Raw genomic sequence first — 17,041 nt, 5'->3', positions numbered from 1 at the left:
GAGAGCCAGGGGGTGGTGCTGGCCCTTGGTGGCCGCCTCCGCTCGCTGCCTGTCAGTGTCCACCCCCTGGTCCCTGCACTGTGCCCTTGCTGCCTGCCACTTTCAGCTTTTAAATGGAACTCATTTGAGCATCAGGGCACCAGGACACATTTGAAATCACAAAGCTTTCATATTATTTTCTCCTTCTCTGTAATTTATTTTTTTGCAACCTAGTCTGATTTTCTTTTTAAAAAAAGTGCCCAGCAGCAGTGATAATAATAATAATCTTTGCCTCCCGGCGGTTGGCTTCTGGCTGTTACCTTCCAGGCTTTGGCCCGAGGCACATTTATTTTTTAGGACTTGGTTGTCAACTGCGGAGGGACAGTCTCCCAACGGAAAGAGGGGGGACCGTGCGGCCTTTGCCAGGGGCTCTGCCTAGAGCCTTCTCTTCCTTAATCCTCTGAACGGTCCTTTGAGGTGAGGGATTATTACCACATCTGATTTCAGGAGTAGTAACCAGGCTCAGAGAGGTGAAGTTACTTGCCTAAGGGCACACAGTCTGTAAATGGCAGAGACGGGACTGGATCCGGGTTGGCCTGACCCCAAGCCTGGCACCATGGTTTGTCCCACTGCGTCATCTCGATCCTGTGTCATGTGCCCTGGGTTCTGACCCACTGTGCTCTCTTGGGGCATTAATCTCCTCTCAGCCTCAGTTTTGCACCTGTGGAATGGGCAGCGCCATAGCCAGCTCCCTGGTCTGCTCCTAGGATGGGGGCTTGGAACTCTTCCTGCCCCACCCCCACACTCACGTCACTGTCACCACACCCATTCTGTTTGCTTCATGCACCACTACTTTCAGGAAGCCCCTGACCCTCCTCCAGTCTCCCAGCCTTCTCCCCTCACCTCTACACTCACTCTGGGCTGTCATTCTGTTTGTGCATCTGTCCCCTTGCTTGGAGCCGAAAGCCTCTCAAGGACAGGGCTGTGCCTCGTTCACTTCCAGGGAGCGTTGGGCATGCACTGTGGCGGCCGCGGGGAAAGGGGTCCCGGAAAGCGGAACAGCCTGGGTGAAGGCATGGCCAGAGAGATGCAGGGGTGCGTGGGGACCAGCATTTATTCAGCCCCACTGCATGCGGGGCGCTATGCTGGGTGCTTTATACACAACTCAGCTATTCCTCACAATGGCCCTCGGAGGAGGGTAGGCTGTGATTTCCGTTCCACAGAACCAGACGCTGAGCCCCACTGCAAGGGCAGGAGATCTGAACAAAGTCACCCTGCTGAGGGGCACTGAGTCACAGGAATGTGACTGACTGACTCCAAATCCAGACCTGGCCTCTCTCTGCACTGTGGGAACCCCCCGGGCACTCCGAGCACAGCCCTGTCTAATGTGGAGAGAACACTTGGAATTTTTTTTTTCGTTAAATTACCTGCGGTCTTTGGTTGACCTTGAGTGTTTGCATCAGATAAACCCTGGACGTCTTGTGAATTGACTTTTTTCATTAATATTTTTTTTATTGTGGTGAAACAACTAATTTTAAGCCTCTAACTTAGTGATTATATTCTTTTTTTTATTGTTTATTTATTTGAGAGAGAGATTGAGAAAGAGAGAGCATGAGCAGGGGAGGGACAGAGACAGAGAGAGAGACAGAGGATCCAAAGCAGGCTCTGCATTGACGTGGGGCTCGAACTCATGAACTGCGAGATCATGACCTGAAGTCAGACACTTAGCTGACTCCAGGCACCCCAATGATAATTGTGTGTGTGTGTGTGTATATATATATACATATATATATTTAACTTTTAACGTTTATTCATTTTTGAGAGAAAGACAGAGCATGAGCAGGGGAGGGGAAGAGAGAGGGAGACACAGAATCAAAAGCAGACTCCAGGCTCCGAGCTGTCAGTACAGAGCCCGATGCAGGGCTCAAACTCACTGACCGAGAGACCATGACCTGAACCAAAGTTGGACGCTTAATTGCCTGAGCCACCCAGGCGCCTCCAGATCAACACACGCCTGTATCCACACCCCAGATCAACACGTGGAACATTTCCGACACAGGCCCCCTCCAATCTCTTCCCCGTCAGGGGTGCCCCTCCTGCCTCAGAGTCATCAAAATGACTTTTCTTACTTGGCTCACGCCTGAACCTCACAGAGAGGGAGTCACACCGTGCACAGTTTTGCCATCTGGCCTCTGTGGCTCATACTTGGTCTGTGGGGTTCGTGCGTGGCTGCTCAGATCAGTGGCTCCTTCTTTTTCATTGCCCTGTTGCTCGCCGCCACTGTACCCCCTCTACGCTGCCCCTTGTTCATTCAACAGACACGTGGGCTGTGAGCTGACATACTCCACGAATTTCACCAATCTCCGTGTTCACGATTTTGCTGTCAGGGCTGGCTGGCCTTCATGACAGCATTAGGCAGAGGTGTTTCGTTCCTTGGAAATTTAAGCAAGTATAAACATCTCCCTGATCGTAATTGTTTGGATCTGAAACATACACATCTGTCTCTCTCTGTTTTCTGTTGCAACCGTGGGCGGTGGGGGGAGGGGAAGGGCGGGGCAAGGGAAACTGATTAAGCTTTAGGGAAAGTTTCTCCTTCTTTCCGCATGAGCTAAGTGGCAGATAATGGAGTCGGCCTGTAATTTAAAGTCAAACGCTCTGAGCTGACAGGGGAGCCATAATGAATGTGTTGCTGCTGTCCTTTCTGTGTCCTTTCCGGGCCGCTTTGAAATCTCATAAATAACCGAGAACATGTTGGGAAGATGCCTTCCTTCTCTCCGTTTGCTCCAGTGGAGCAGCTGCGGTTGCTAGGTTGAGCTCCTGGTTGCTAGGGATTTTGTGGTCCTGTGGTGGCCCAGAAATATGACGGATCAGTGGAACATGCCTTTGCTATTAATTGAAATATTTTCACAGCGAATCTCTCAATGTCACTGCATGCTTTGACCGTGTCCTAGTTGGTTGCCAATCCTTGCAGCCTTCTTTTCTAGTTAGATGTGGCTTGAGTGGAGGGGACAAGCAGCCTGGACAGGGAATCAGGAAAGCCTGATTCTAGTTCTGTCTCTGATTCTAATTTGCTGTGTGACCTTGGGCAGGTATCAGCCCCTCTCTGGGCGCTGGATTCCACAAAATTCAAGAAGCTGCCAGCTTTACCAGCCTATAGTTCATCACCCACGCTCCGTAAGAGGGCCAAGTGCAAATCAGTTCCTCATTATCTGCTGGCGGATTAGGGACAAAAGAATTCTTGTCCCGAACTTACTTCCTCTCAACCCAGCAGGTTTCTGGGCTGAGTCTCCTTGGCCAGATGGTATGTGTGCGCGGGAGTTTCAGACTAATTTTAATATTCAATCAAACATAATTGGGATCATAAATCTGAAAAAGAAAAAAACAACACCCTTCAACCCATAAACATCTGATCATGTCACTTTCTCTTTCCTCCCGCTTAAAAATTTTGGGCAGCTTCCCATCCCTGCATGGGGGACAGCATGCAGATTGCACCTCAGTTGCTGAGGCAGGTCGGTTGGTGGAGGCTGCAGGGGGTGGTGTCCTGAAAAGAATCAGGACTCGCTGGCCTGCAGCATCTCAATCGATTAATGATGTCTGCCGCAGGTCTCGGAGTGTAGATGGGTGTGCGTATCTGCCAGGCCTGGTTGGAATTCGAAGCCCGTGCCTTTAACATCATATGTGAGGCCATCACAACGGGCACCTGCTGGCTTCTCAGGCTTCACCTCTTCTCTCTCGGCCCCACCCCCAAAAATACCTGCTTGGTGCCTGCGCTCAGCTGACCACCTGCTGTCTCCTGAGACCTCCTTTCGTCGTCTCTGCGACGTTGTTCCCTCTGCGTGTGGGGACTTAGCGCGTTACATTGGTCTGTGATGCCTGTGCGCCTCCCACACTTCAATCTCAGCGTCATCTCGCCTTAGGGGACCACCTCTTTGAGTTCTGAGTGGGGTTCATAGGTACCTTCCTGTCTCTGCCNCTGCATCCCGCTCCGTTTTATGTCTCTTTCCACTGCTGACCTTGAGAGGCCCTCCAAGCCAAGTTCTGGGGTTCCCTCGGTTTTGCGTCCTCAGGGCCCCATACCGAGCAGAGCCTCAAAAAATCTGCCCGGGGAACCCATGGGTGAGTGAGGATCACAGCGCGCTCCGAAGACAGACAGCAAGGACGTTTGTAATTTGCCCTGCAGCCTGAGCTCTGGGTGTCCACACTCCACAGCCTAATTGTGGGTAATTTACTGTGGAAATAAAGCGACCACACTGTTTCCCTCGGGTCTGAGCTTCTCGTTCTCGCCCCCTGACGGCCTCCCCCTCTCTCCCTTTGCTCTCAGCCTGAGGACAAGCAGAAGGCGGCAGCTACCTTTGCCCAGCTCCAGGCCGCCATGGAGACGCTGGGCATCTCGGATGGCGAGCGGCGGGCCATTTGGCGGGTGCTGGCGGCCATCTACCACCTTGGCGCAGCAGGGGCCTGCAAAGGTAAGTCCTTCCTGCTGAGCACACCTGCGCTGCCAGCTGTCTGCCCTGGTGGGTGCCTGGCGAGGCCCCTGTCTCCATGAGGTGGGACGGGATCAATCTGTCACCCTCTGGGTCTCTGGGACTGGTCGCTGGGAGGCTGCCGGACCAGGCGTCGTGAGATGGAAACAGGGAGCAGGGGTTTTCAAGCAAATCCCGTCGACCAGTGTGGCCCAGCGGACTTCTCCGCGATGATGGAGACGTTCTCCATCTGTGCGGTCCGGAACCAGCCGCGTGCGGCCATTGAGTGCTTGACGTGCTGCTAGTGCACCTGACGAATTGGGAGTTTTAATTGCATTATGTTTTAATTACTATACATTTGAATAGCTGTATGTCGCTCGCAGCCAGTGTCCTGAGCACAGAAGCTCTCCGACACTTGAGAGATAGTTGGGTCCAAGCAATACAGATGCTGTGTTTCGCTCTAGACATCTTGGAGGTGCCCCCCGCCATATGTGCCTGCTCACCCAGCCATCCTTATCCTCCGGGGCCTGCTCCCTGCCCTTAATCGTGTGTTTACTGATTGTTCTCCTTCACCTTGTTTCCCCAAGTGGTTCTGGTCTTCCCTCTTTCCCTCAGCCCTCCCTAGCCAATCGTTCTTCACCTTGCCCTGGAGACCATCTCCGTGACAGTATTTCTGTCCGTGTTTCTCTGTTCTTACTGTTTGCCAGTCCTTTTCTTTTCGCTCGGACCATTGCAGTAGTCTCATTGCTAATGACTCCCCTCCTCCCTCTGTCCATTCTCATTGTGACCTTTGGGCTCTTTTCTAAAAAACACAAGCCTATTGTGTGCCATTAGAATCCTCCTCAGCTTCTCCCTTGCATGCTTAGTCAAGTAAAATTCCTTGGCTTGGCATTCAAGGCTCCTCCCTTCCCTAACCAAATCTTTTATCTCTTTTGGCATTGTAAAAGGTCCTGGGGAGATAGTAGGATTAAGAGCAGTGTGGTTCCTGCATTCATGAGGATTGTGGTGTCTTGTATCGTGATTGTGTCTTGTCTAGCTCTTTCTAGTAGGGAGTAACTTCGTTGGGGCCCAGGACATAGAGCTGAGATTTCCTTGTTGAATGAGCATGAGAATTGAGGGCCGTCCCCTGGGGGCTGTGTACTGACTCTGGCTGACATTCTGTGTCATTTGTCTGTGGGCAGCAGACTTCTGGAATATTATGGCCCATCATTCCTGCCATCTCCGCCCTCCTGGGCCTTGGGGCTCATTCTGTTGATTCTCATACATGCGAGCTGCATGTATTTGGCCCACTGATTTGATTTCAGAAATTTCTAGGAGCTGTGCTGAGTCAGAAATAAGTAAGGTAGGAGTTCCACGATTAGTCCAAGCCAAGGACAGATATGCTTGACTGGGCAAAGGTGAAAAAGCCAATGCCACTTGCCTTTCCAAAAGTCAGTCATGGGCCATACCTGACACCCTGGCTGTTGGGGCATCACCGTCATTTTGCCCATGGAACTCTGATGTGTGTTTCTCAGCTCCCTTGTTGCCGAGACCAGGCTGAGTCAGGCACACCGTGGTGTGAGGACACAGCCCCATCTCCAGCCTGGACTGCATTTCTTTTCCTGCAAAACTCTAATCATCTGGTAAAATCCTTACCTCTGCATTTGGCCCTGTCCTACCGAGGGTCAGCAAACCATGGCTCATGGGCTAAATCCAGTCGACTGTTTTTGGATAGCAGCAGGCTCAAAAGAGTTTTTATACTTCAGTTAGATGGAGATCTATCTATCTATCTCTATCTATTTATCTATGTATCTGTAATATTTTGGGATGTGTGAAAATTCTTTTTTTAATGTTTATTTATTACTTATTTTGTGTGTGAGAGAGAGAGAGCAAGCAGGGGAGGGACACAGAGAGAGGGAGACACAGAATCCCCAGCAGGCTCCACATTGTCCGTGCAGAGCCTGATGTGGGGCTTGAACTCGCCAGCTGTGAGTTCATGACCTGAGCTGAAACTAAGAGTCAGATGTTTAACTGACTGAGCCACCCACGTGCCTCAGGATGTGTGAGAATTCTATAGCGGTCAAATCATAGTATCCATAATTCAAGTTTTATTAGAATGTGTCATGCCTCTTCATTCACATGCCTGTGGCTACGTTCCAGCAACCATGGCAGAGCTGAGTAGTTGAGACAAAGATTGTATGGCGTGTAAAACCTCAAATAATTATTATATAGCCCTTTTCAGAAAAAGCTGTCCCATCCCTATTCTGCACCGTTCCCATGGAAGATCATAGCAATGGGGGATCTTTGTGCCCCTGAAGTGCCTGTTTATGCTCTGAAAACACTCCTCCACCCTCCTTAGACCAAGCCAAGCCAGAGAGAGGATGTTAGCAAGCTAGCTCTGCCCCCCACCTGGATGTGTGACCTTGAGCAAGTCCCCTGTCTCTCTGGTCACAGGTTTGTCAGATGTGAAATTCTGTGGCCGAACCAGATTAGAGTTTCTTAATCTTGGGAACTTGTTTGCTGACAGTTCTGGAGGCTAGAAGGTCAAGGTCAAGGTCAAGGTGCCTGGCAGGGTTGATTTCTCTTGAGGCCTCTCTCCTGGGCTTGCAGAGGACTGCCTTCCGGCCGTGTCTTCACACGGCCCACCCTCTATTCATGTGTGTGTCTGTGTCCTGATCGCCTCTTCTTTTAGGACACCGACCACCCAGAAGACCTCATTTTACCTTAATTATCTCGTGAAAGCCTCAGTCAACAAATACAGTCACAACTTAAAGTACTGGTAGTTAGTACTTTAACATATGAATTTTGGGAGGACGAAATCCAGCCTATAATACACCCCAGTCCCTGAGACGAGCCAACACCTGGCCCGTGCCCAGACCTGGGAGGGGAGGGACGCGAGGGGCTGTGAAACTAGTATCCTGTCTTGGGAATTTATCATCTTACTGGAGGACATGAGACTTCCAAACTGGGACCAGCTTTGTGAACTGGTTGCGTTGAGAGAGGGATTGCAGAGGTCAGACCAGGAAAGCCCTGAAGGTTCAGAGTCGGGGCATCTGTGGTCGGGGAAATGTGGAAGGAAGCAAGCCTATTCTACAGAATGGAAACCCCAGGCTCTTGGTGCAATTAACCAGGATCGGGAACCAGACTTGTCTGAGCTTTGGTGGTCTCTCTTTTTTTTTAAATGTTTAGTTTTGAGAGAGAGAGAGAGAGAGAGACAGAGCGGGCAGGGGAGGGTCAGAGAGAGACAGAGACACAGAATCCAAAGCAGGCTCCAGGCTCTGAGCTGTCAGCACAGAACCCGACGCGGGGCTCAAACCCACAAGCAGTGAGACCGGGACCTGAGCCAAAGTCAGCCACTTAACCGACTGAGCCCCCAGGCGCCCCGGTGGTCTCCTCTTTCGACGGGCAGAGCATGGGGTTGATGGGTGGATTAAGCGGACTTTGGGAGAGGAAGCTGAGTGGGGCTGGGTTCCACAAATCATACCCCCAGACAAAGATTTGAGTGCACGGGCTTTTCTGGAGGGGGGGGTCACCAGGAGGGGAGGAGGCAGGGAAGGGAAGGCAGGCGGTACTACATGTTGTAAGGAGCACGTCGCCTCTGGGCGACTGGAGCCCAGCTCCTCTGGGAACCTCTGGGCGACTCTGAGGAACGCGCCTCCGGGTTGTATGACCTGGGAGACAGAGGGAGTTGGGACAGTCATACCTCCTGCTGCTCCGCGGATGGAGGTTGCTCCTGGGCAGAGTTAACGCCCGCACTTCCAGCCTGCCCCACGCTGGAGCTAAGCATGAGCCTGCAGCCAGCAGAGGGGCGCAGTCAGGTACCGCAGGGACAGACGGGGGACACGTATGGCACAGCAGGTATGGGACGGCCAGGGCGAGCACTGGTGGGCGGGTCCTCAGTGGCAGTGAGCTCAAGACAATCTTTCGGTAAAAGGCAAGTTTGGGATTTTCTTGTGGGTCCCGGCCCAGGTGACCCTCCCACCTGTGTCCAGCTGACACAAGATCGCTCCCATCAAGGCACTCTCTAAGTCCTGCAGACGGGTGGGAGCTGCCTCCCGATTTGCACAGTCAGCGCCAGCCCTCTCTGCCCCCAGTGTGACCAAACAGAGGCTAACAGAGCCCCCTGACTATTGACCTGTCACCAGGGGAGTTGGTGGTAGAATTTCTCCTCCGGGGGGCACGAGAGATCCCCCTCTGATGCGGGCCCGGGGACCTGACCCGTAACTGTAGCTGCCTGTAATGATAAAAGGGANCCCCCACCCCCCCCCCCAACCCCACCTTATAAATTATTTTAAGAGGAGCTGCCGTCAGTCTGCCCGGGAGGCCTTACCCGATGATTTACTTACTATATATTCTGCTTTGGAAGATTTCATAATAGGTTGCTTTAAAATCAGCTATTAAGAATTTCAAAGTCATATATAAATGTCTTTGCTTTGTGTCATAACAGATCATTTTGAAATATATTAAGAATCATTTCCATGAATCAGATTTTTTTTTTATTAAAATGATGATCTCCTCCCAACGCGCCTGGCTTCCTTAATTTATTTTGAGAATCCTGATCTTATTTTAAAGACCAGAATCTGTTCCTCTAGGGACGTTTTGGGCCTTATCACCAGGCTCAGGGTGTCTAAACTGTTCTGGTAATAACAGCCACCACCACAGGACTGGTTTAGGGTTTGACGGAGTCAAAGGCAACTTGCACCTTGATCGCACCTCTTGATTTGATTCGATTCATGCGGTAAACTGATGAGGGGGCTTCCTATTGCCCCCTCAATCAGGTTTGATAATTTTCCAGAAAAGCTCATGGAACCCAGGAAGTCACTTTACTTACTATTATTCTTTTGTGGTAAAGGATACAGCTCAGGGGCGCCTGGGTGGCTCAGTCGGTTAATCATCTGACTTCAGCTCAGGTCATGATCTCACAGTTCCCAGGTTCGAGCCCTGCGTCAGGCTCTGTGCTGACAGCTCAGAGCCTGGAGCGCACTTGGGATTCTCTCTCCCTCTCTCTTCCCCTTCCCTGTTCATTCTCAGCTCAGGAACAGCCAAATGGAAGAGACTTGGCTTCCCCGCCCTCCCTGGTCCCACCCTCTTAGCCCCTCCATGTGTTTACTGGCCCGGAGGCTCTCTGAATTCTATAGTTTTGGGCTTTTACCGCAGTGGGTGATTAATCAACCCCCAGCCCCTCTCCCTTCCCTGGAAGTCAGGAGGGTGAGGCTGAAAGTTCTAAACTTCCAATCATGCCTTGGTCTTTCTGGCCATCAGCCCCTGTCCTGAAGCTATCAAGGACCCCCCGACCCCCCTGCTACAGGAACCCGGTCATTCATTAGTGAACAAAAGACCCTCCTCACTTCAGAGATGCCCCAGGTTTTAGGAGTTGTGTGCCAGGGACCGGGGCCGAAGACCAAATGTGTGCTTATCACAGGTGCAAGCTCTGTGCAGCAGCCCCCGACCTGGCCGGCCCTGCTGACGGGCCACTGGACACATGTGGGTGGTCCTAGGCTGATGGCACCCCAGACCCTCGGATCCCCATGGGGTCCCAGCGCGCTCACGGATCCTGCTTCATTTGTACCTACATCATACACGGCCCCAGCGTAACGCCTTGGGGCTGCTCTGAGCCGCCTCCTTTGAGGGAGGGGTTCATATCCTGCTCAGGTCCCCGCTGACCCCTGCGTTCCTACAGAGCTCTGCCGCCATGCCTCCTCCCCACCCCCTTCCCAATCCCATTGGCCCCTGTGACACGGTGGCCTTTATCCCAGGAGGCCAGCTGCCTGCGGGCTGTGGACGGCCCTGTCCCTGGCTGTGCCCTGGTCAGCCACAAAGTCAGAGGCTTTGCCTTCCCCCAGGACGTGGAGGGGAAAGGACACAGAAGTTTTGCAGTCAGCCGGTTCTGGTTCAGATTTCAGCCTGGCCTTTTATCAGCTGGCTGTGACCTTGGCCAAGTTATGGAACCTGCCTCAGATAGGGGAGGAGGGCTGGAGGAGGGAGAAGGGATGTCTTAGAGCTATCTGGAGGCTCCCCTAAGGCTGCGATGCTAATAATGCTCTGACTCTGGGCGGCCTCCCGTGCACAGGCAAGGTGACTCTTGGCTTGGTTGGTTCATTAGAAAGTGACTTGTTTTGGGGGCGCCTGGGTGGCTCAGTCAGTTGAGCCTCCGACTTCGGCTCAAGTCATGATCTCACAGTCCATGGGTTCGAGCTCTGTGTCGGGTTCTGTGCTGACAGCTCAGAGCCCAGAGCCTGCTTCAGATTCTGTGTCTCCCTCTCTCTCTGCCCCACCTCCGCTTATGCTCTGTCTCTCTCTCTCTCTCTCTCAAAAAATGAATACACATAAAAAAGTATTTTAAAGTGACTTGTTTGAAGAAGTCAGCCATAACAGGCTATTAGGTCTTAGGGAATGTGTTCTAAGTTCTAGGGCCCAGAACTTCCCTTCCTCTGCACCCTGGCTCCGCCTCCCTTCTGTCTCTCAGACTTGCTGTCCCAGACTGGTCCCTTGAGAAGCCGGTGGGAGGACGCCCTGGGGGTTGGCTCCACTCGGCAGGCAGAAAACCCTGAGTGATTTGACATCGCGGTTGGTTTGCTGTTAACCGAGGCTCGTGGCCAGGGCCGTCCCTCAGGAGCCATCAGGGAACCCTTCGCCCAACCTTGCGTTTCTTTCCTTTGACAAAAGGTGGCCCCTGGAACAATCAGCTAGTGCCTGTATGTTTCTTTTTTTTTCTTTTCTTTTTAATGTTTATTTATTTTGAGAATGAGAGAGAGAGACAGAGTGCGAGCAGGGGAGGGACACAGAGAGGGAGGGAGACACAGAATCTGAATCAGGCTCCAGACTCTGACTTGTCAGCACAGAGCCCGATGTGGGGCTCAGACTCACAAAGTATGAGATCGTGACCTGAGCCAAAGTCGGACTGATCAATAGTCAGAGAGACTGGACGTGTAACACCGGCCACGTAGGAGGTATTCAGCACGCTGTGACTTCCTTCCCTGGGCAATGCACCACTGTTACTAGTGGTCTCTGTTGGCATTAAAGCTGGCCCATGAGGTGGGCTGGGTGGCAGGCTGAGAGGCCATTTGGGGGGTGAGGAGCCCCAGCCTCTAAATGGAGACGCTCCTCACCTACGGGCACACCGAGAGACTTCTGTACCAACGAAAGGCTGGTTCCGAACCAGAATCCAGTTCTGGACTCACCATCCAGTGCTCCGTCTGCAGCTTCGCAGAGGGTCCCGAGGGCCAAGGACAGGGCGAGGCAGTGCTCAGAGCAGCCAAGACTGACACAGACCTGGGCTCACACCGAAGCGAGGACGGCACCAACGGGCTAGCTTTGCACTGGTCAGCTGACCGGGCTGCGTAACACATGAGCCCCACCCCCATGTTATCTCCTGGGGCCTCTGTGGGCGGGTCTGCGCTGTGGAAGGGCAGCGGGCCGTTCTGGCTGGAGGCGTGTCCTAGGGCCGCGGTCTCATGGTGGAAGCAGGTGGAGGAGGCTGGGGCAGGCTGCACGCCTTTCCCTCCGGTGCCACCTCTGGTCTCCCCGCAGAAGCTTGTTTAGGCTGCTTCTTGTCGTGGCGGCTCCAAGTGCGAGTTTCCAGCGAGCCGGCCTCAGATATTACAAAATGTCCCCCTGCCACGTGGTATTGGTTATAAGCCTTCGACAGCTTCGAGGGTCAGGGGATCCAGACTCTATCCGCGGAGGGGGCTCTAGAACACGTAGGCAGAGAGGTAACCGGTTTGGCCATGTGCTGCCACGGTGGCTTTGAGCAAGTCACTTACGCTTTCTGAAGCTTAGTTTTCTGGTCTGTACAATGGGACTGAAAAGGGCAGGACTTCACACGTCCACCATACAGATGAGCCGAGATGCCGTGTGTCAGGGGCTGAGCACAGCGCCAGCACGTGGTAAGTTCTGGCTTTTGGAAGGTTTGTTTTATTTTTTTATTTTTTTTTTTATGTTTACTTATTTTTGAGAGAGAGAGATACAGAGAGTGAATGGGGAGGGGCAGAGAGAGAGAGAGAAGGAGACACAGAATCCGAAACAGGCTCTAGGCTCTGAGCTGTCAGCACAGAATCTGACTCAGGGCTCGAACCCACGAACTGTCAGATCATGACCTGAGTGGAAGTCAGACGCTCAACTGACTGAGCCCCCCGGGCGCCCCGTGGCTGTTGGAAGTTTTGACAGCACAAAGCTTGTGGAATTCAATAGCCAAGGCTTACCTGCTCCCTGCTGATGTGGTTAGAAGACACTTCTGCTCCCTGCTTCTGTTACCAGGGCTTTCCCTGTTCCCGGCCACTCTCCTCTGATGTCCCCTAAGGACCCTCTTCCCACAGGAGAGTAAATCAAGGACGAGCTCAATGTCCTGTTTGCAGCGAGAAACCATTTCCGTGTCTTGGGTCCCCCGGCCTGTGCGACAGTAGAACCAGACACAGCACTCTTCCTGGGAGCAATCTCCGTGCACAAAACCCGCTCAGAGTCCCCTGTTCTCTGCCCCAGCCCAGGCCTGGGGGTCCCTTCACCTGCACACTGGCTTTGAATCCTCCCAGCACCTGTGACAGATAGGGAGGGAATCCCCATTTTGCAGGTGAGGATGCCGAGGCTCGGAGAGGTTATGCCACGTTGCCAAAGTCACACAGCATCACGTGGTGAACCAAGGTCAGAGTCATTGCCTGCCTGCCTCCGGGGTCCCTGCCCTCCTCTACCTTCTCTGCCCCCCAGCCGGCCCAGTCCTCGTGTGCATTCTGGGTGCCCGGATGTCCTCCTCTCCCCTAAAAGCTCCTTCTCAGCTCCATCAAATCTCCATCCGCATCTGTGTCCAATTTCCAATCCTTACTCCTCCCTCTGGGAGGTTATCCCGTTGAGCAGAAGCAAGGCTGGAGAACTCACTAACGGGATGGGTCTGGGGCCAGGCTGACCGGTGTTCTCCTGCGTGATCTTGACCTCTTGAGACCAGGTGCCTTCATCTGTGAAACTGGGACAACAGTGCCTGCCAGTAGGGCTCTTGCGAGGCTGCAAGATGCAGGATTCGTTGAATTTGAATACGCGCAGCTCCATCATCAGGGTCAGTAGTGCTATATTATTATTCGTGGGGAGTCTGTCCACTTCCCGGAGAGCGTCCCCGGCAAAGCTGGACTTCTCAAGGCTGATGCGCGCTGGCCTTTCTGCCTCTCTGACCCCTGTGGTCCCCTCACTGTAAGAGAAAGCCCGAGACTTGCTCTGCCTGCTCGCTCTCATTATTTCACAGCAATGACAACAATGTCCAGAATGCAAAACAGCCACAGGGCGAGCGAGGCCCTGCCTGGATGGCCAGTCGTCCTGTTTTCTTTTTTCTCTGAAGGCCAACGGGAGGTTTAATTTATTATTCTTTCACTAAATTTGCCAATCTACTTGCCGCTGACCCCACTGCCTAATATATAACACCGCCAGGCCCATCTATAACCCGGGGGGGGGGTCTCATAATGGGATGATGAAGGGACACTGCCAATCAGCTGCTAACTCCCCAAATGCTCTAATAAAGATGTCAGTCCCTGAATGGATGGTGTGTAACCCGGGGAGCCTGGGGGAGTGGAGGAGGGGGTAGCAGGGCCTGTGGGAAGGAGAGACAGAGGCCCAGCCACCCCCCACCCCCACCCTGCCTTGCCTTCTGCTGGGACGCCCTGACTTCCAGCGGCCAAGGTTGTCCATCCAAGCCAGGGCGAGGCCCTGCGTGCACGAGGCCAGTGATAACCCTCGGCACAGAGCACTGGCCGCGCATTCGAGCACTTGACTCTTTTTGTTTGAAAACAACTACACAAATAATGCTGTAAAGTTGTCTTCCTCTGAAAAGCCGAAACCATACAGAAGACGGTGGAGTAGGAAAGGGTCCCTCCCTGCCCCGTCAGATCCCTTGGCCCTCTGAGGGGATCGTGGTTAGAGGCGTGAAGGTGACGTTTGTTGCAGCCAATGAGCCCATGCGGCCACGCGGCCATGAACTGAGGTCTGCAGTTTCCATCCAGGCTCGCCCTTGGAGGTGTGCCTTCTCTGGGTTTGGACAAACGCGTATGGTCATGTTCGGGTGTGACAACATCATACAGGATAGTTCACTGTCCTAACAGCTTGGGGTGGTTTTTTCTCTTAAACTTTATTTTTTTATTTTATTTTTTTTATTTTATTTTTGAGACAGAGAGAGAGCACAAGTGGGGGAGGGGCAGAGAGAGAGGGAGACACAGAATCTGAAACAGGCTCCAGGCTCTGAGCTGTCAGCACAGAACCCGATGCGGGGCTCGAACCCACGAACCGTGAGATAATGACCTGAGCCGAAGTCGGATGCCCAACCAACTGAGCCACCTAGGCGCCCCTCTCTTAAACTTGATCTGAAGTCATTACAGACTCACGGGAGGATGAGACGGGACTGCGCAGCCCCACGAATCCTCTCCAAGCACCGCCTGGTCCGTGGCATCGGTGACGAGTGAACCCCGGGGGACTGATGTGGGTGTGTCACTGTCATCTAAACTGCCGGCTGTAGGTTCAGGCCCTTATACACCGTGTGCTTAGCTACATCTCGGCACGTAACGAATATACAGGCTGGCTGCCTGTTTGGATGTTTGAATATCACCCCATCCCCATGTCTGTGCCTGTAAGGACCCACCTCGTGTCCTTGGCTTCCTTGAACGCCGAGTCACGGGGTGACCCTAATTCTCTTTGTGGACCACAGGGACCTGCCCATTATGGGGGGCCTCCGGACCACAGGGACCTGCCCATTATGGGGGGCCTCCGTATTGTGGCAGCTCTCCTGCAAGCCACTCAGGCTGTTTTCGGGTGTCTGGTGTGCTAGTACACGCCGCACCAGGCATCCTTGCAGGAGTGAGCATTTTGGAGGCATGGTTTCCTGGACACAGATCTGCTGGGTCACCGAGTGTGTTCGAGGCTAGGTTTCGCATCCCCAGGCTGTTACACAGGGTGGCTCACTGGACCCTCACTGGACTGTGGCGCAGGTACTAATGTCTCGTTTCCCGTTGGAGGTGGGGAAGCCGAGGCTCTGAGAGGTCAGGTCACTAGCTCAGGGTCACACAGCTCTAAGTGACACAAAGCTGGACCTTCTGTCTGCTGGGCACTGTGTCCGTGGGGGCAGGGAAGGCTTGGCGTTTCAGAATGTATCCACGGCCTCCACTTTGGTGGCCACCTCTGTCCACCACTCCCGTTCTTTCTTCGCTTGTCTGTGCTCACTTCTGTTTCCATAGGGGAAGCATGCAGGACTCTGGGGACCGGAGGCCAGGCCCCCAGGAGCCTCACGCTGCCGCCCTGAGAGAGGCTCCTCTCTCCACATCCCTCCACATCTCACTGCCCCAAGGACACAGGCTGCACACTTGTAACATGGTGTTCAGAGCCCAGCGCACCTGCACCTCCTTTGTATTTTCCCCAGGAGCGCTGATTAGGGCTGGCATCCGGGCCCCCGCTGGCCGGGACCAGGGTTGTCCGTTCTTCCAGGCTCCGGGCAAAGGGACAAGAGCTACCGAGCTGGGACACTCAGGACAGCTATAGTCTGGGCCTGTATGGCATCTCCTTGCCTCGGACGCCAAGCTCAGCCTCTCATAGCCTGGACCCGTGTGGGGAGGAGCCAGAGAGGGCATCCCACCTGCCTGATGCGGTGAACACCCTGTGGGGGGCGGGGAGCGGAGAACCACCTGCCTAGAAGGGGCTGTGCCAGCCGGAGCCCCTCTTTGTGTCAGGCGGGGACGGAGGATCAGAGAGGGGAAGGGACCTGCACAGGGTCACACAGCGAAGCTGTAGGGGAGATGGGACTAGAGTCTGAGTCTGGGCTCCTGGGTCATTTCTTTATTTCTTTTTAAGTTTTTTTTTTTTTAATGTTTTATTATTTCTGAGAGAGACAGAGAAAGACAGAGTGAACAGGGGAGGTACAGAGAGAAAGGGAGATACAGAATCCAAAACAGGCTCCAGGCTCTGAGCTGGCTGTCAGCACAGAGCCCAAAGTGGGGCTCGAACCCAAGAAACGCGAGATCATGACCTGAGCCGAAGTCTGATGCTCAACCAACTGAGCCATCCAGGCGCCCTGCTCTTGAGCCATTTCTGCGTTCATTTTGCTCAGTGCTTCCTCTTCTCTTCCCTCCCTCCTCCTCTTCCCCCTTCCCCCCTTTCCTGTCTCTTTTCCTGTCTAAGCCTAGGCTTCCCGGGGACACACCATTTTCACTTTCCAAAGCAAAGTTTCCGTCTGATCAAAGGAGATAGTGCAGGTCAGGGCACGGATGATGACCAGAGAACGCCATAGGCAGGAGACACTCCAAATTCAAAGTGGTCGGCTCCATCCAGAGGGCCTGCCGTCCTCCTCCGTAACCCTTGAGCTGAATCCCCAAAACGGGGAAGAAATTGGAGAGGGTGCCTCAGGCAGAGGAGCCCCACTGGGCAAAAGTCTGGTGGCTTTAGCAAAACATCTGTGTCCCCATCTGCAAGGTACCCGCCTAAGGGGCGATGCTGGATTGAAACAGGGCTCTGATTAAGAGACTGCCACCAGGCCCTACAACCTAGAGATCACGCTGATCCTCCTTGGACCCAGCGTCCCCGAGGCCCAGCATCCCCTGAGGCACAGCATCCCCGAGGCCCGCCCCCAGCATCCCCGAGGCCCGCCCCCAGCATCCCCGAGG

The 17,041-nt window shown here is 53.6% G+C and overlaps 1 protein-coding gene across 1 annotated transcript in view; it reads left to right on the top strand.

Annotated features, from left to right (window-relative positions):
* MYO18B (myosin XVIIIB) overlaps positions 1-17,041 on the top strand; it is a 240,724-nt gene that overhangs the window by 27,612 nt on the left and 196,071 nt on the right. Inside the window, 1 exon segment of the mRNA XM_077761677.1 lies at positions 4,301-4,445. Within this exon segment, the coding sequence (XP_077617803.1) occupies positions 4,301-4,445 (145 nt within the window).

The sequence above is a fragment of the Crocuta crocuta genome, unplaced genomic scaffold (assembly GCF_008692635.1).
Source record: "Crocuta crocuta isolate KB4526 unplaced genomic scaffold, BGI_CrCroc_1.0 scaffold348, whole genome shotgun sequence".
NCBI lineage: Eukaryota > Metazoa > Chordata > Mammalia > Carnivora > Hyaenidae > Crocuta > Crocuta crocuta.
The sequence above is the reverse complement of the archived record's forward strand: the minus strand, read 5'-3'. Positions and strand labels throughout refer to the sequence as shown.